Genomic DNA, 18,315 nt, shown 5'->3' with positions numbered 1-18,315 from the left:
CCAGGTGAAATTCAGATTCGAAAAGGAGTTGAGGTTATGGAGGAAATTAAGGAGTGTTTCTTCACCATGAGTCCAGCCCACAAAGCTGCTTCCCCTGGCCTGGTATAGATTTATAGATGACATTTTTGTGGTCTGGACTCATGGTGAAGAAACACTCCTTAATTTCCTCCATAACCTCAACTCCTTTTCGAATCTGAATTTCACCTGGTTCTTCTCCAAAACCCAAGCCACCTTCCTGGATGTTGACATTCATCTTGTTGAAGCTCACATCCACACTTCTGTCCATATCAAACCCACAAACAAACAACAGTACCTTCACTTTGATAGCTGCCATCCTTTCCACATCAAACGCTCCCTTCCCTACAGCCTAGGTATTCGTGGCAAACGTATCTGCTCCAGTGACGAATCCCTCAACAATTACACCAATAACCTGACCAGTGCTTTCCTCTCCCGCAACTATCCTGCAGACCTTGTCCACAAACAGATTTCCCAAGCAATACATTCCTCCCCGTCCAACAACAATGTTCCTACCCCCAGACCACACAGAAGCATCCCCCTTGTCACCCAATATTATCCTGGCCTCGAAAACATCAACAAATTACTCCGCCAGGGATATGACTTTCTCAAGTCAACCCCTGAAATGAGATCATCCCTTGACAAAATTCTCCCCACACCACCCAGAGTTGCCTTTCGTCACCCCCCTAACATCCGTAACATCCTTGTTAAACCCTACACTATTCCCAGACTACCTTCTCTACCCAGCGGTTCCTACATCTGTAACCGACCCCGCTGCAAAACCTGCCCCATGCATCCCCCCACAACCACCTACTCCAGCCCCGCTACTGGTAAAACATACACAATTCAAGGCAGGGCTATGCGTGAAACTACACATGTCATTTATCAACTGACATGCGTGCACTGCACAGCCTTTTACATCGGCATGACAACAACTAAACTGGCTGAGCGCATGAACGGACACAGACGAACTGTCCGCCTTGGAGATGCCCAATACCCAGTAGCGGAGCATGCCCTCCAGCATAATTCTAGGGACCTAGGAACCTGCTACACCGTATGTGCCATTTGGCTTCTCCCACCCAACACCAGTCCCTCTGAACTGCGGAGATGGGAACTTGCACTCCAACACATCCTTTCATCCCGCCATCCCCCTGGACTGAACCTACATTAAACAACCTCACTCCCATTCACTCTTCAGTCTTCTCCTCTTTCCCTTTCCTCTTTAGCCATTCATGCATCTTTTCATCCTACATATTTGTGTTTATCTTTATACTATATACCTCTTTACTTCTGTATGCATCCTCTTTGGTTTGAAGCTGGCACAGTACTTACAGTAGAATATCTTTGGCTTCCCTCTGACAACCATGCCTCCATCCTTGCTACCATCCCTATTTTCCTTTCCCTGTTGCTTCATAACCTGGGTTGTGAGTAACTGAATCTCCTTTCCCTTCTTCCCTTTCTTTCCCCTCTCTCCTCCTCGATGAAGGAACATTTGTTCCGAAAGCTAGGAACGTAAATTTTTGGTTCTGTTTTATGTGTATCTATCAGCTGTACTGAGCTGAGGTAAGTACTGGCCAGCCCCTCTATCTCTTTGTTAGTATTTGTTTCACATCTTTATAAGAGATTTACCATTAATCATTCAGCATCTGAAACAGCACATAGATGAGAAGGGCCATACAAAGATGGATAGTCATCCCCAGAAGCCTCATTGATGGAGCTGTCTGATTATTTTATGCCTGTATGTGTTTCGCATGCCTTCTCAAGTCTTTTTTTAAAAAAAAAAAAAAAAAAAAAAAAAGAAAAAAAAAAAAAAAAAAAAAAAAAAAAAAAAAGCCTCCAAGGCCTTTCCTCATTGCTTGTGAGGGCAACACTGGGATAGCTAGCCAGCCAAGAATGATGCTTCCCTGGTTTCTGGAAGCACATTAGGATTGCATTCCTCCAAGACTCAAAGAAGTCTCCTGTCTGCCAAATACAGTTGAACACAGTTAGGGGAGTTTCTTCTGCAATATATCAGGTGTTCCAGGTGACCATATGTTATATCATTAACCACAGACCCTGCCAAAATAGAGCTCCCGCCACTTAAATGCCTCTGTGCATGCCATAACTAGTCAAATATTGTCTTCACAGTTTATATGGAAGGGATACGTATGGGATGAAGAACATCTCCAGATTTTTCACTTATTATTGATTCTTGAAACTTTGTAAGTACAGTTTCTTGGGGTAGTTGGTATCTGTCTAAAAGCATCTGCCAATTCAGGTTTTGCAATGTTTCTGCAATGCAGCCTGAGACCATTTGTGCTGCCCTTCTTTGTGTACATTAAATGTCCACTGTTATTCATGTCTGGTATGGGTCCCACATATGGAAGCAATACACTTAGGTGGAAGGCACAAGTAATTCATAAGCAGTCTCCTTTGTAGGATAACTGAATTTTCCCAGTATCTTGCCAATTAACCAAAGTCTGCCACCAACCTCATCAAAAGAGACTATGTGATCATTGCATTTCATATGCCTGCAGATCGTTACATTCAGGTATTTGTACATGTCAGTTGATTCTCACTTTGATCCACTGATGTTGTCATCATAGTATACTACTTTTATGCACCAATCTTTCTACCACAATAAAATATTACCAATATCTGACTGAATATTTTTGCAGCTTTTTCAGGCAGTACTTTGTTGTAAATAATAGTAACATCTGCAAAAAGGTTTAAGCTTATGATTAATATTGTGAGCCAGATCATAAAATATGAACAACAAGGTCCTTGGAATTACTTCTGTTTCTGTTGATGATTCTCCATCCAAGATAACATGCCGCATCCTCCCTACCAAGAAATCCTCAACCCAGTCACAAATTTTGTTTGATGCCCCATATAATCATACTTTTGTTCATAACTGTAAGTATGGTATTGAGTCAAATGCTTTTCAGAAGTAAAGAAATACTGCATAATCCCAATTACCTAGATCCATGACTTTCACGACGACATGTGAGAACAGTGAAAGTGGGGTTTTGCATATGATGTTTATGGAGCCCATGCTGGTTTGCACAGGGGAGGTCACTTTGTTTGAGGTACCTCATTACATTTTGAACTCAGAAGATTTTTAGGATTTTCAGATGGATGTCAATGAGAATAGACAGTACTTTTGTGGATCATTTCCGCTGCTCTTTTTTGGATGGGTGTGAGCTGTGCGTTCTTCCAGCCACTGACCATAGTTTTTTGTTGATGGTATCTGTGGGTGATCATTATTAAATGGTAGCTAACTCAGCTGCAAATTCTGTAAAGTAGGTTCATCCAGCTTTATTGTCCACCCATGGGCAGCTAGGCTCCTTCAGGTAGTTGGGTGACAGGGAGATGGGGAGGGGGGGGGGGGGGGGGGGAGAGGGCAAGCAAACAGGACAATCAGGTAGCTGAGCTGTTGCATATGCAACTGTACTGCAATGGCCCTGTGCCTGTAGGCAGGAGTGACCAAGAAGTTCGAGCATGTGGAGAAGGTGTGCAATATACCTCACAAGTAGCCTACACTAGCTGTGCTTGCCCACAAGCAATCTAACAGATGCTCCTTAATGCTCATGCCACATGGGGCAGAGTTGGAAAAGCATTACTGTATACAATATGCCACAAATCCCATTGGACCCTGAAGACTTGTTTAATTTTGGAAATTTCAGTAATTTCTCAATGCTGCTCTCACTAATACCTACACACTTATCTTTGAAATACTGAGAGAAGTAAACTGGGACAGTACTTCTGTATTTTCCTTAGTAAAGGAAAATCAGGATATGGAATTCATTGTTTATGCTTATGCTTTACTACCCCAGTTTCATTTTCAGTCGTCCCTGTATGCCAGGACACTAATTTTGGTGCCACTGATAACCTTTATGTATGACCAAAATTTCTTTGGCTTTTGCAAAATATCGTTTAATCATATTCTGCTATGGTAGAAACTGAAGACTTCATGCTTTGTCCTCTTGATAACCAAAATATGTTTGTCACCATTTTTCTTTCTACAGTCCTATTCTTTGTTTTATACTTATTAAGCTGTAATCACTGTTCCTTTAGATGTTTGTTTACAGTGACTGTATACCATGGATGTCCCTTCCATCATGAACTGTTCTACAAGATATTTACCTAACCAATGGACAGGTAACTATTTTTGAAACTTGTGCCACATGTCTTCTACTCCTGCTCAAAGATAACTGTTTTAAGTTCACCTCTGAGATATGGCATGGTTGCCTCTCAATGTAGCTTATTGAATATGTAAATCTTCCTAATTGTTTTAGCTCCCCTTTTACTCTAGTAATCATAGTTGCTACAACTACCTCGTGGTCACTGGTACCAGTTTCAATATGGATATGTTAAGAGGGTCAGGTCTATTTGAGGCCATTAGGTCTAATATATTTCCATCATGAATGGGCTTCTGCACTATCTGTTCTAGGTAACTTTCAGACGTGGCATTAAGTGATGTTTTACAGAATGTCTTATCATGCCCACTACCTACAAAACTGTAAGTTTCTCAACAGGTTACTGGAACATTAAAGACTTCTCAAATGGTGACAGTATGATTGAGAAACATGTGTACCAGCAAACTGAGGTTTTCTTTAAGGTTTTTTGTTTAATCTGGGGTTGAGTCTGGTCCTCAACAGGAAAGTTCAATTACAAGTTATGCCAACACTTGATAGCGTCTTGCCCAAACAATCTTGTATGTCGAGTCAATTTTTGTCTTTTTGGATTAGAACGTCTTGTCTGCTGTGACAAATACCTTCCTACAAATACCTTCCTACAAACACTTAGATTTACGACAAGCCTGAACCTAGTATTATGTGATCTGTGCTGCTTTTCAAGAGCACTTGAAACATTGGAACTTTTTGTGAATACTTATAAAGCTGATCACTAAGATTTTAATAGTCTCATCTACACCACATCTCCAAAACGTTCCAAGACTGATTTTATTCCTGGCATATAAGTGACATAATCACAGTAACTAAGATGGCAGATTGAACTAACAACTGTGTACAACAGATGTGCATTCAACCAGTCACCCATGAGCTGACAGTGTTAAGTAGTAGATGTGTGGCCATAATGTGTGAATGATGTTGTGTCACAAATCACAATGAAGCAACATCTCTAAATAAAATGTTCAAGACATCCTCCAGAATGTTATGAAGAAGAGGAAGTGTGTGTAAAGTTTAGCCTGCATGCCTTGACTCCTGAACTAAAATGACATGTGGACACCTGCCATGACTTGACTGAAATGAAAAACATGGACAATTCTTTTTCAAAAAAAAAAAAAATCAAAATGGGTGGCAGGACTTTGTGTTATCAGTATGAAACTACCACAAAATGGCAAAAGTGCAGAAATTTACTTTAAGGGTCACTGCTTTGATGACATAACCAACAGTCAACCAAATGTGCTGCACGAGTTGAACCCCATCCCAAAGAAGGACTTTTCTGAGAGTTTCACATGGTTGTATGTATGTTCCATGGATTGTACTAAAGTGGAGGTTTACTTTCTGGAACACCTGAAGCACTGAAACCACCATCTTAACTTTCCTCTTTTTTTTTTTAATGCAGTCTTGAAGCTTTTTGGACTGATAGGGTACAGGGACATTTCTTTGGTTCTTACAGTAATAGTTTGGGGTCTCCTAGAGCTATCATTACTTTGACTGGATAGAGAGTTGACAAAGCTAAAAAAAATTGTGAGCACCCCACACACAGTCTCTGCTCTGTAGTGCATCTATGATCTATATAGGGGTACCTTACAATTCTTAACCTTTCAGCACATGTCCAGGAAGTCACCACCTAGTTAACAGCTTTTTAGGGTATCATGATTCACTGTATGTTGAACTGCAATCAGTTAACAGACTGCTATCCTCCTGTCTTTGCTTTCACTTGACACTGGTCACAGCTCACTTTGCAGCTGGTGAAGTGTCTATAACATGATCAGTTTCCATAGATGACAGCACTTCAAATTTTGTTTGGGATACGTATGTAATACCCTGAGTTCTCCACCATTCCTGCCTCCATTGTGCAGGATCATTAGACCTAACACTGACAAGCCACACAGAGTCAAGTGGACAGTGGTGATAGGTCCTATTCTTCCTGCTACTGCCATATGGCAGTGCTGCTCAGTTCCTAATGCAGTACTGGTTATTCTTCATGTTTTACTGTCCCTGTTAATACATATCAGTAAAACAAACAATGCACTAGATCAATCTGAGATTGCTCTATCAAATGGGCACATAAAATTCTGCTTTAAAAATAATTTTGTTTGTAACAGGAAACACTCCAAATATTTCTGTCAACACTGGGCATGAAAGAAATAATGAGTAGTATTTGTCTGGGATGACTCCAGCTATACATTGCAAAAATATAACTGCAAATATCTGCTGAAACACCAGAGAAAGTGTGCCTGATGACTCTTAGGTGGAACACCTGGTACACTACTGATGAAGCAATAAACTAAACTACTACAATATGACTGCTTTATATATGCAAGTCACAATATTAAAGCACTGAAGTTGAATTTGTAAGGAATTAGTTTACATCACAATCATAACATTTCAAACACTAACTTAGAAGAAACATGCCATAGAACAGAAGAATGTGAAAATATAGTACTAGTTACACTGCAATAAAAGGAAAATAATTTTCTGGAAAGATATTTCTGGCAAAGTTTACAGAATACATAGCTGTGGTCCATAATTTACTATGAACTACATTATGCATAATATTCATAAGCACCTGAAAATTCACAAAATTGTACCATTTATCATGTAAATACACAACAAAATTCCATAATGATTCTTTTTGAATGAGGATTCCATTGCCAAAAATTTCTATGAATAACAAATTTAGTTTGTAATTGATGATATAGTACAAATTATGCACAACACTGCCTCAAGTTTATTATGTTACATGTACCACAGAGAATAAAAATCCCCATTTTTTTTATTATATGTGATGCCCGCCATGGCAGCAAACAATGATGTAGATGTTCACAAAGTGGGACTGCAGTGCTGTAGAGCTTTTTATTCCTATTGCCTGTCCACTTCAGACAACATTTTTCACGGTTCTCTTGTGCTACTACATTTCGATAAAACACATGAGTTCATCATTTTAAAAGAAGATGTAACTAAATGATAATTAAATGGACATCCTAGCTGCAAAGGGGCGTTGATATACTTTATTGGGGACATGTTGAAAATGTGTGCCCCAACCGGGACTCGAACCCGGGATCTCCTGCTTACATGACAGATGCTCTATCCATCTGAGCCACCGAGAGCACAGAGGACACCAACGGTAACTGTTCTTTCGAGAAGAGATACTACCATAATATATAGTTAAAATATGGTTTCCCGGCCACTGACCTTGTGCGAAAGCACACGCTATGCCCGAACTCATACGGGACTTGGTAGATTAATCTGCCACGAGTAATGAGTATGATGGGCAAACATCTATTAGGTGCACTACAAATGTAGTGGTGTGGACATGTTGGGAATGTGGGCCTCACAGGGAGTGTGCAAGGGATAAGTCCCTGCAGGCGCACTGTCCTCTGTGCTCTCGGTGGCTCAGATGGATAGAGCGTCTGCCATGTAAGCAGGAGATCCGGGGTTCGAGTCCCGGTTGGGGCACACATCTTCAACATGTCCCCAATTAAGTATATCAACGCCTCATTGCAGCTAGGGTGTCCATTTAATTATCATTTCATTCTAGTAAAGCTGCATGGTCACCAATGGTAACTGTTCTTTCGGGAACAGATACTACCGTAATATATAGTTAAAATATGGTTTCCCAGCCATTGACCTTCTTGTGCGAAAGCACATGCTATGCCCAAACTCGTACAGGACTTGGTAGATTAATCTGCCACGAGTAATGAGTATGATGGGCAAACATCTGTTAGGCTCACTACGAATGTAATGGTGTGGACATGTTGGGAATGTGGGCCTCACGAGGAGTGTGCAAGGGATAAGTCCCTGCAGGCACACTGTCCTCTGTGCTCTCAGTGGCTCAGATGGATAGAGTGTCTGCCATGTAAGCAGGAGATCCTGGGTTCGAGTCCCAGTCGGGGCACACATTTTCAACATGTCCCCAATGAAGTACATTAACGACTCTTTGCAGATAGGGTGTCCATTTAATTATCATTTCATTCTAGCAAAGCTGCATGGTCACCAACGGTAACTGTTCTTTCGGGAACAGATACTACTGTCATACATAGAAGATGTAACTCCCTAAAGCTATTTTGAGGATACTATGTAGACTTCAAGAAATTGATAATTTCACATTTTATAGTCTACACTCAAGCAGTAAATGAGTTAGAATGAGCATTGCTAGGGAAATGATGAGAGTTACATATGAGAGCTGGTTTCCCTAGGTGATGTAACAATCCAATGTGAAATGGTTCTTTCCACCAACACAATGGAAAAGCATAAACTTGTGTTAAATGGAAAAAAAGATAAAGCATGTTCTATAAGAGCTATATAAAATCTACATACACCAAATTAAGTGTATTGTTGACATGAAAAGCATGAACTTCTCACAAAGATGTTATGATAAAAATGACATATATCGCAAATAATGTTTTAATAATGTGTAATTTTGAAAAAAAGCACATTAATTCATTCAAACACACAAATGCATGTACTAAGATGTCATGTAAGGTGCCAAAGGAAAGAGAACCTTACACACTATGTCATATAGATTTCTTATGGTGATCAAAGAAGTAGTTTGGCTGTGATGTTGACAATTAATAGTGCATAATATGCAATTTAAACTGGTGCACATGATCTTTATTATCCTACTTAATGAAAATTCAGATATAAAACATAATATATACACTTTTACAAAACCGAAGTAAATAAAGAGTTATGGCATTCAAAAGTGGTACAAGATATTGTGTTCTGAGAGTACCACCATGTAGAGTATAAAAAATTGTATTAAATACGTATGCCATGTTTGTAGGTAGTACACTCGAAACTCATTTTTATTGTCTTAGAAATTCTGCACATATTTCTGTAACCTGTTTTTTATTGTTTTAATGAGGAGTAATAGATGTACAATGATCAGTGGAGGCCTCAAAATGACTAGCTTAGAAGGGTACATATGTCTACGTATAATTTACAACAATAACATTTGACAAGTATGAGTGCTTGGTCATGTTGTATTTCATAAAGTGACAGTCAACATTTGACCAAAATAGGATGAGTGTGAGAATATAAATATGAGGAGTAGTCAAACAGTTTCAATTATCACCTCAGGAAAAAAAGTTATGTAATTAATTTTTTGTTTGCTAGAAAGAAGACATTCAAAATTATGATACACATTGAAATCCCATACAACAGTATTGTACTGTGCCATTGGAGGAGCCAAAAAAAATGGCACAGTTCATAGATAAAGATGAGTATCTTGCAGTAACTAATTTTTGGTAACAGTGCAGATTTTGGGCTGGGTTGTTTGGGGGAGACACCAGACAGTGAGGTCATCAGTCTCATCAGATTAGGGAAGGAAGTCAGCCATGCCCTTTCAAAGGAACCATCCCAGCATTTGCCTGGAGCGATTTAGGGAAGTCACGGAAAACCTAAATCATGATGGCCAGACACGGGGTTGAACTGTTATCCTCCTGAATGCGAGTCCAATGTGCTAGCCACTGCGCCACCTCACTTGGTCACTGCAGATTTTGCCGCTGTGTTAGGAGAATCCAGACTGCCAAACCAGAGGTGTTCGTGGAATCCATGTCTGGTAACCAGAGGGGAGAAGTGTAGTTGAAAGGAATGATTCCACAAAATTTCATGACTTAATTCAGAAATCTGGTTTCAAGCTAAATTTTTCTGAAGGCACTAGAGAAAACAGCAGATCAGTGACCTGCATTGATAATATTATTACTAACTACAAATTTGACAGTGGAAATAAGCACAAATACTGCTTAGACTTGGGTATTTCAGATCACTCAGCTCTGTTTATTGAGCTCCCAAAAGCAAATAACCTAAAGCCTCCAGAAGTGTGTATAAAAAGAGATCTCAGTAAAAGTAAAATGGATTTATTCCGCAGTAAATTAAGTATAATAAGCTGGCCTGTAGACTACAATAGTTCAAGCTCGATAAACTATGACAAATTCTTAAATTGTTTCTTAGAGGTATTTAATGAATCATTTCCTCGTAGATATAAGCAAAAGAAAGTTAATGGTAAACTGAAATGGATTACAACAGGAATAAAGATCTCTAGTGCCAGAAAGAGAGAGCTCCACAATGAGTTAAAATCAAACAGAAATCCAGATTTTGTTATTTATGTCAAACAGTATAAAGCTGTATTTAGGAAAGTTGTAGCGGCAGCTAAAAAAATGGCAAATAATAAATTCACACGAGAACACAGAAATAAGACAAAAGCAGTGTGGTCAGTTGTTCAGTCTGAACTAGGAGCCAAAGTAAAAATTAATGAGATTTTGAAAATTAGACATGAAAATGAAATTATAGTAAACCCTGTTCAGATGTCAAGTTGTTTCAATGAATTCTTCCTAAACGTAGTAAGATCGGATGTGGATATGACATTCTATCAGGGCATCACAAATTTGGAAAACAGCCAGAACATATCTTTTAAACAATTTGAAAAAATAACCCAAAGGGATGTGGAAAAGGAAATATTGTCTCTAAAAAACAAAACCTCACATGGGCAGGATGAAATACCAACATCTGTAATCAAGTATGTGTACGATATTATTTCCCAACCACTGTCAACTATTATAAATCAATCTTATGAACAGGGATGCTTTCCAGAGGTATTGAAATATGGTGAGATCAAACCTCTATTCAAGAAAGTATCGACAGAAGATATGGGGAATTACCGCCCTATCTCTCTCATGCCGGTCTTCTCTAAAGTGTTTGAAAAGATTGCAGCAAAACAAATTAATAACTTTCTTACTGTAAATGATATAATTTTTAAAAACCAGTTCAGATTCCAACAGGGTAAAAGCACTGCGAATGCTATAAATGAGTTTATCCAAAAAATATGCTCCATGTTAGATAGAGGTAGAAAGGTCACAGGTATATTCTGTGATCTGACTAAAGCTTTTGATTCAGTGAACCATGCATTACTCCTCCACAAATTACAGATGTATGGAATCAGAGACACTGCTTTAAAATGGTTTAGCTCTTACCTGTCAGGTAGGAAACAAAGAGTAATTTTAACTTCAAATGGAACCAATTATTCATCAGACTGGAAAACAGTTCCCCAAGGAGTCCCACAAGGTTCGATATTGGGTCCCTATCTGTTTCTTTTTTACGTAAATGACCTACCACTTGCTATTGATGTTCATTCAGTCTTATTTGCTGATGATACATCAGTTCTAATTGAAAATGAGGTATCTGAAAATATTCCAGAAAAAGCCAAAAATACTTTAGAAAAACTTGAATCTTGGTTCTATCAAAATGGACTAAAACTAAATGTAACTAAAACCAAAATGATGCAATTTGAAGCTAAATCAGTAGAAAGGAGTGAAATAAAGATAACTTGCAATGATCAGGATATCACAGAAACAAACCACGTGAAGTTCTTAGGCATAAATCTTGACAAAAATTTAAATTTGAAGGTACACATAGATTACTTAGCAAATAAACTGAACAACTTAGCATTTGCAATGTGTATTTTGTCAGGTGCCACAAACATGGATACAAGAAAGATAGTTTATCACTGCTACTTTGAGTCAGTTATTCGTTATGGCATAATCTTCTGGGGAAATTCAGCAAATGTCACTAGGCTCCTAGTATTACAAAAGAAAGTAATTAGAAACATGTGTGTTGCAAAAAAATGGGAATCCTGTCGACCACTGTTAAAAAATTTAAAAGTACTATCTATCCCCTCACTTTACATATGTGAGATGGTGGTGTTCCTATATAGAAATCAACATACACTAGACAATTTCCGTTTTGACCACAACTACAGCACTCGCCACAGAGATAACTTCAAACTTCCAACACATCATTTAAAACTTTATGCCCCAACGCCAGAGTATATGGGGTTAAAAATTTTCAATAAAATAAAAGGCAGTAATATATTTAAAATGGAGTTTGGTTCACTGAAAAGATTGCTCTTTACTCTCCTGGTGGAAAAGTGTTATTATTCTGTTGATGAATTCATTGAGGACAGCTTCACAATCTGAACACAGGGATTGTAATACATTTATTATTTTATGTACATGTGTAGCTGTAACTTAGAAATGTAAAATATAATGTAAACTTTTGTATTTCTCTTAAAAAAGTGAAAAAAGTTTCTTTTGTAAACCTTGACATGTCTCCTGTACATCAAATCAAATGATTTGAAAATTGTATGTAATGAGATGAATAAACCACATAACACATAACATAACATAGGTAAGACAAGTGATGGAGTTTTTCTCAAACTATTTTAACACAACTCAGAAATGATCTTCCTGAAGGTACAGGTTGATTTTCAGGTAAAACTGGTGAAAAAACATCTGAAAGTGATCCGACAGTGGTTTTTTTTTTATCTTCCTCTATCCTTCACCAGTCAGCACATGGTGGACACAATAGCATCCATTTTCTGTGAATTTTCACAACCCCACATGAGAACATCTACCTCACTTGCCTGAATGGTACATTATAGGCAACAAAGTCTCATGTGATATCTGCTGTACTTGTACTTTGACATAGTGTGCTTTTAATACTCCTGTGACCATGCTAACTCTGTGCCTTATGATAAGCAATAAGTGAAGCTGTAGGGAACATTTTCTTCCATTCCTCAGGGTGAGGAAGAACTTGTGGAGGGTATGGTTTCTCCATGGTTGTCATTGTCCATTACAAAATTTCAGAGTCATCTGCTGTACTGTTGCACATCTATCTGCTGTTGCAAACCACAGCAGTCTATGTCAACCACTATCACCCATATGCAGTTTCCCACATGAGCTGATTCACAGTGCACATTTCCCTAAATCTAGGTACTAACAGTACATCCCAGAAAGAAGAAAAGCCCAGAGGCTGCACAACTTAAGAGACAGTGTGCTACATATTCTAGGTACACATGATCAAATGTGCTGATATCACATCTTGCCCATCCCGCATCTGGCTCTCACATGTAGAACCAGGCTTATGAGTACTGACATCCCGGTCTTATGACATACTAAACTGTTGTATTTTTCACGGCAGTGAGAGTACTCTCTCTCCAACACATCAGTTTCTGTATTCGAGAGAGAGAGTGAGAGACCAACTGACAGATTGAGAGAGAGAGAGAGAGAGAGAGAGAGAGAGAGAGAGAGAGAGAGAGAGAGAGAGAGAGAGAGATTATGGGAGCTGCACGAATGACTGTCCAAATGCTCATAATCATCCCATTCTATGTGTGTGGCTGTTTCCAAGTACATTTTCTATTCAGTGTACAGTGATCTATCTTCAAGAGGTATTTACTGCTCATCCCAGAATTTCCATCTATTACAGTGTAGCATTTAAAGATCACAAGTAGCTGGGTATTTTAAAAAATGGATTTTCACAGTACAAAAATAACTATTTTCTATTTTAGAATTTAATTATGATACTTTAATGAAAAAATAATTACAATTAGTCTTCATTTTATTATTTCATAGAAGTTTTAATTATTGTTTGTCTTGACCAGATCATCTTACCAGGGTCATTGAAGGGTACCAAGATATAGTTGTCAACCACATCCTGATGTCGTTTAAGTATTTCCATAATGCCATCTGTGCCCCGACGTGCTTGTGCCAGGTCATCGTGCATGGAGCCTGTGGTATCAAACACAAAGGCCAATGATGTAGGAGGCATGCGGAAAAGCAGTGTACCATCTTCAGTATTGCCATGATCATATTCACTGTGAAAAAGAAAAATGAGATTTTGAAGTCATTTCTCTATAGAAAACCATACAAAAATTAGTGAAAAATTATTACCAATTTCTGTGGAAGGCCAGTTACAGGAAACTGCCAAGTGCATGAAAATACAGAGCTTGAAGCACAACAGATAACCAAGATCACATTTAAGCAACACTTTTAGACCTCTTGATGGCATTCGATGTCATTAACAACAACATTATAGTTATCAAACAGGAAAGTACAGACATCACGGGTGTATTCTATGCATGAGTAAAATTGTATGTACAGAATGAGAGACACATCACAGAGCTCATTGAACTGACGCCCCAGTCAACCACAGCTAAACAACAAACGAGTCTCAAAACTTCTACATCAATCAAGTGTACTGAACACTTAGCATAGTTATAATTAAATTTTCACTACCTGAGCCAGTGTAGATGGAAGACTATTCACCATATGGGTACCCAACTTTAGCACTGCTGGATTGCCACTGTTAGTAGTGATAGTGTCATGACTTGCTGTTAGGAGCCAGTACCGGTATGGCCACATAGGGTTGAAACACAAGCAGTGTGCATTACAGTAGCAGTCAGTCAACATGGGACTGGACAAGGTGAGCAAGGCTTTGCTCATAAAGCTATTTTATCAAAACAACAGCAATAGACCTGCTGCTCTTTGTGAGTATCAATGGATTAATGGGATATGGAGAGGTCCTCTTTCTGCACCAGGGATAAAGAACATGATTCAGAAGTTTGAATTAACTGGTGATTTGGGAACTGATCCTGGGAGAGGCTGATGGCCAATTCTGTTACAAACTGTTGAAGAAGTTACTGATGTCATGGACAAGACTGTGCAATCTTCAAGCATGACCTGCATCATGACGGCTGTTTCAGACAACAGTAGAGCAATCTCAAGTGTGGTACTGTGCTGTCATGGTTGCAGACATTTATCAAATTGAGCATTGTTTGTAATCTGTATTAATAAATGTTACCCTTTCATGTGAAAAATGTGTTTCTTTAATTGATTTATTTGTTCTTTCTCTTCCACATGTTCTTACAAATGTTTCCAATTGTCCTATAACCACTTGTTCATGGGGAGGGAGGGAGAGTCCTCTAAACTCATGAAAGTTTAATTATAACCACCCTGTACATTGAGCTTTGCATACAGTGATGACACTAACATATGAAAATGCTGAAAACTTTTGTTTAGCAAGGAATAATTGCTCAGTAGTTTTGGAAGTTCACTCATAGTTTTATTTCTGAACTCTTCAGTACTGTACACTACATTCAGTTCTTTTTCATCAAATAGCATCAAAGAACTTTCAATATGCATCTAAGAAACCTTAGAAGCTGCTTTTGAGGAAATGGTTAGAATATTATGCATAGTTTTCACGTGAAAGAAAATTTTAAAACAAATGTTTAGAATAATCTAGAAATCTTTAATTCAAGTGGCTATCACTGTTATCAAACACTTTGCAATAGATACGTCTATAGTTGATATTTTGCCTCTTCGAAGGTTCACCTGTGGGGCTATGGAGTGGCTAGTATCTTGCATTTTCTGTTCACAGTAGAAAATATCACTTCCTTTGTTCTGGAGGTTGTTGTGCACATCTGTGAAGGTATATATTTTGGCGAATGGTTCAAGAGAAAAACAAACTTGAAATGTCCTAAAAGTGTGTGAAAGCCAGTAATTTGTGCTAAAATATCTGAATCAATTTATTGAAGATGTTGTAGCATAGCACTAAACACATCACAAAGCTTAGCTCTGCACCCAGTGATTATGTCTTGATGAGTAATTCCATCGCGCTGGACAGATGTGTAGAAGACAATGTGGCAAAAATTTATCCAAAAATTTAACATGTTGAGGAGATTTTGAAAAAAAAAAAAGCAGAAAGTCATTATGCAAACTAAAATTATTTTACACTTCAGTATTTGGCTGGTGCATTGAGACAAAACCATGTTAAGTACATGAACACAAAAGTGAAAAAATATGGCTTTTACAATTTGTGACTTTGGTTAATTTCTGAACCCTATTCAGATTTCCCGCCATAATCGTCACACCATCAAACATTTGTGCAATCAGTTTTTCATTACATCCCAGTTTAGATAAGATGTGCTGGATGAGATCTACAGTAGCATAGACATGTGTGTCACCACTTACATCACTGAATTCCAAGAATCTTTCCTTCATAAACACAAGTCAGGAATACAGAAAACTGTACTTTATTCACCACATCTGAAGATTCATCAAGCATGATAGCTACAAAAGGAACTTCCACAATTTCCCATTTTATAGCTGATGAAACAGTTGAGCCCACAACTTATATTACATAATTTTGAATTATATTAGAAATTCATTCAAACACAACTGAGGTTTCTATGTGTTTCGCTAAAAGAGGATCATACTCTGCAGAATGTGTTGTACCTCAGGCCAAATTTTTATTTTTATTTTCTATAGCTTAACTATTTCAATTACAGGTCTTGCTCAATATTGGAGATTAACATACGTTTCTTTCTCAATAAGATAATGTTCTGAAAACAGATTTATTATGAGTTTCTAAGTTGATACCAACTCCCAGAAGAAGGCTGCAAAGTGGCCCAAGGTACAACTATAGGTTGTAGCTTGGGCCACTAAATTATATTTTTAAATAAAACACAAATATACAGTTTTACATTAAATCAATACCATACATTTTTTTAGTGTATAGTATAATACATTATGACACTTTTTACGCATCACTTTACATCATACATTGTGGTGAAGTCTACAGGGAAATACTACCGTGAACTTTGCCTCTGGGATGTTCCAACAGTGGAAGGTTTAAGAAGCTTCAGTACAACATCGTCCGTAGGTAGACAGAAGGTGTCCAATCCTGGCCTAGGGAATTTACTGCTTTTCCTAATTCTCTTTAGGTACTGAACTTCATACTCATTACCAATGGCTTCTTGAAACTTTTGATACATAGTATGAAATATTCTTTTTTCCAGCAAGACAGGTCACAGCATAGTCCCCTTCTTTCAGTTCTGTTCCAATTTCAAAATCATCGATTTCATTTTTGAGGAACTGTGATCTTAAGATTTCCAGATCATCATCACTTGTATTGTTCAAATTTATTTCACAATTTTTGTCTTCTGAGGAAGGGTGTGGAAATTCCAGGTGACATGTGACTGGGACTTTATTCTTCTTCTTGTCTTTTTTCTTGCTTTCAATTTCATTTCTCTCTGGCGTATCCGTTAGGATTCTATTCTTCCCAGCTCTTCGTCCACAAGTTATCTTCCATGGTCCTGCTTTGGGATATGGATGCAACAATTCTGGTGATATATGATTATCTTCTGTCAACTGTGATCTCTGTTGAGAGACAGCAGTGTGGACAATATCTTCGATTTCCTTTGGTTCATCAGACTCATAAGGTCTATCGGTAACATTTGCAGGCAGGAATTAAAAGTCACCAAAAGTATTCTCATTGACTGGATAAATTCCAGTAACCTTAAAGCCCTTTTCGATATTCTCCTTGGTGAATGCTTTTCTAAATGCCTTACCTACAGTGCTTGAGGTATCATAAAGTGATGCTGGTTTCCCAGGATTAGCCAACATCCACTCATTCATGGCAGTGTTATAGAAAGCTTTATATGGTCCAAACACTGTGTAGTCAAGTGGTCGCAGTTTGTGTGACATATGTGGAGGCAAAGTTAATAAAACTACACCACCAGCCCTGCATAGATCAATAGCCTACAAAGAAATGTGAGACTCGTGGTTGTCCAGCACCAGTAAAATTGGTTCTATGACATTTGGCTTCTCACACGATATAAAATGGTTTAAAAAATCTAGAAAGGGTTCTTCATTTGTCCACTGTAATGGATTTTCTGATTCCAGCCAGGGCTCTGAATAACACGTGGTCTTTAAAGCGCATGCGCGGGTGTATTAGCATCAGTGGAACATGATATCCTATGGCATTGGCAGCAACTACACTCCTGGAAATGGAAAAAAGAACACATTGACACCGGTGTGTCAGACCCACCATACTTGCTCCGGACACTGCGAGAGGGCTGTACAAGCAATGATCACACGCACGGCACAGCGGACACACCAGGAACCGCGGTGTTGGCCGTCGAATGGCGCTAGCTGCGCAGCATTTGTGCACCGCCGCCGTCAGTGTCAGCCAGTTTGCCGTGGCATACGGAGCTCCATCGCAGTCTTTAACACTGGTAGCATGCCGCGACAGCGTGGACGTGAACCGTATGTGCAGTTGACGGACTTTGAGCGAGGGCGTATAGTGGGCATGCGGGAGGCCGGGTGGACGTACGTCGGCGGAAGGTGCAGGTGCCCGTCGACCTGGGACCGGACCGGACCGCAGCGACGCACGGATGCACGCCAAGACCGTAGGATCCTACGCAGTGCCGTAGGGGACCACACCGCTACTTCCCAGCAAATTAGGGACACTGTTGCTCCTGGGGTATCGGCGAGGACCATTCGCAACCGTCTCC

The 18,315-nt window shown here is 38.9% G+C and overlaps 1 protein-coding gene and 1 non-coding gene across 2 annotated transcripts in view; both read right to left on the bottom strand.

The window, feature by feature from the left end:
- The window catches only part of LOC126185204 (hemicentin-1-like), a 747,875-nt gene that overhangs the window by 603,180 nt on the left and 126,380 nt on the right, over positions 1 to 18,315 (bottom strand). The window contains exon 2 of the mRNA XM_049928085.1: positions 13,634 to 13,836. Within this exon, the coding sequence (XP_049784042.1) occupies positions 13,634 to 13,836 (203 nt within the window). The remainder of the gene's footprint in view (positions 1 to 13,633; positions 13,837 to 18,315) is intronic.
- On the bottom strand, positions 7,221 to 7,295 carry Trnat-ugu (transfer RNA threonine (anticodon UGU)). Its single transcript has one exon. It is a non-coding gene; the product is annotated as a tRNA-Thr (tRNA).

Source organism: Schistocerca cancellata, chromosome 4, assembly GCF_023864275.1.
Source record: "Schistocerca cancellata isolate TAMUIC-IGC-003103 chromosome 4, iqSchCanc2.1, whole genome shotgun sequence".
Taxonomy (NCBI): domain Eukaryota; kingdom Metazoa; phylum Arthropoda; class Insecta; order Orthoptera; family Acrididae; genus Schistocerca; species Schistocerca cancellata.
This window is presented reverse-complemented; position numbering and strand designations above follow the sequence as displayed.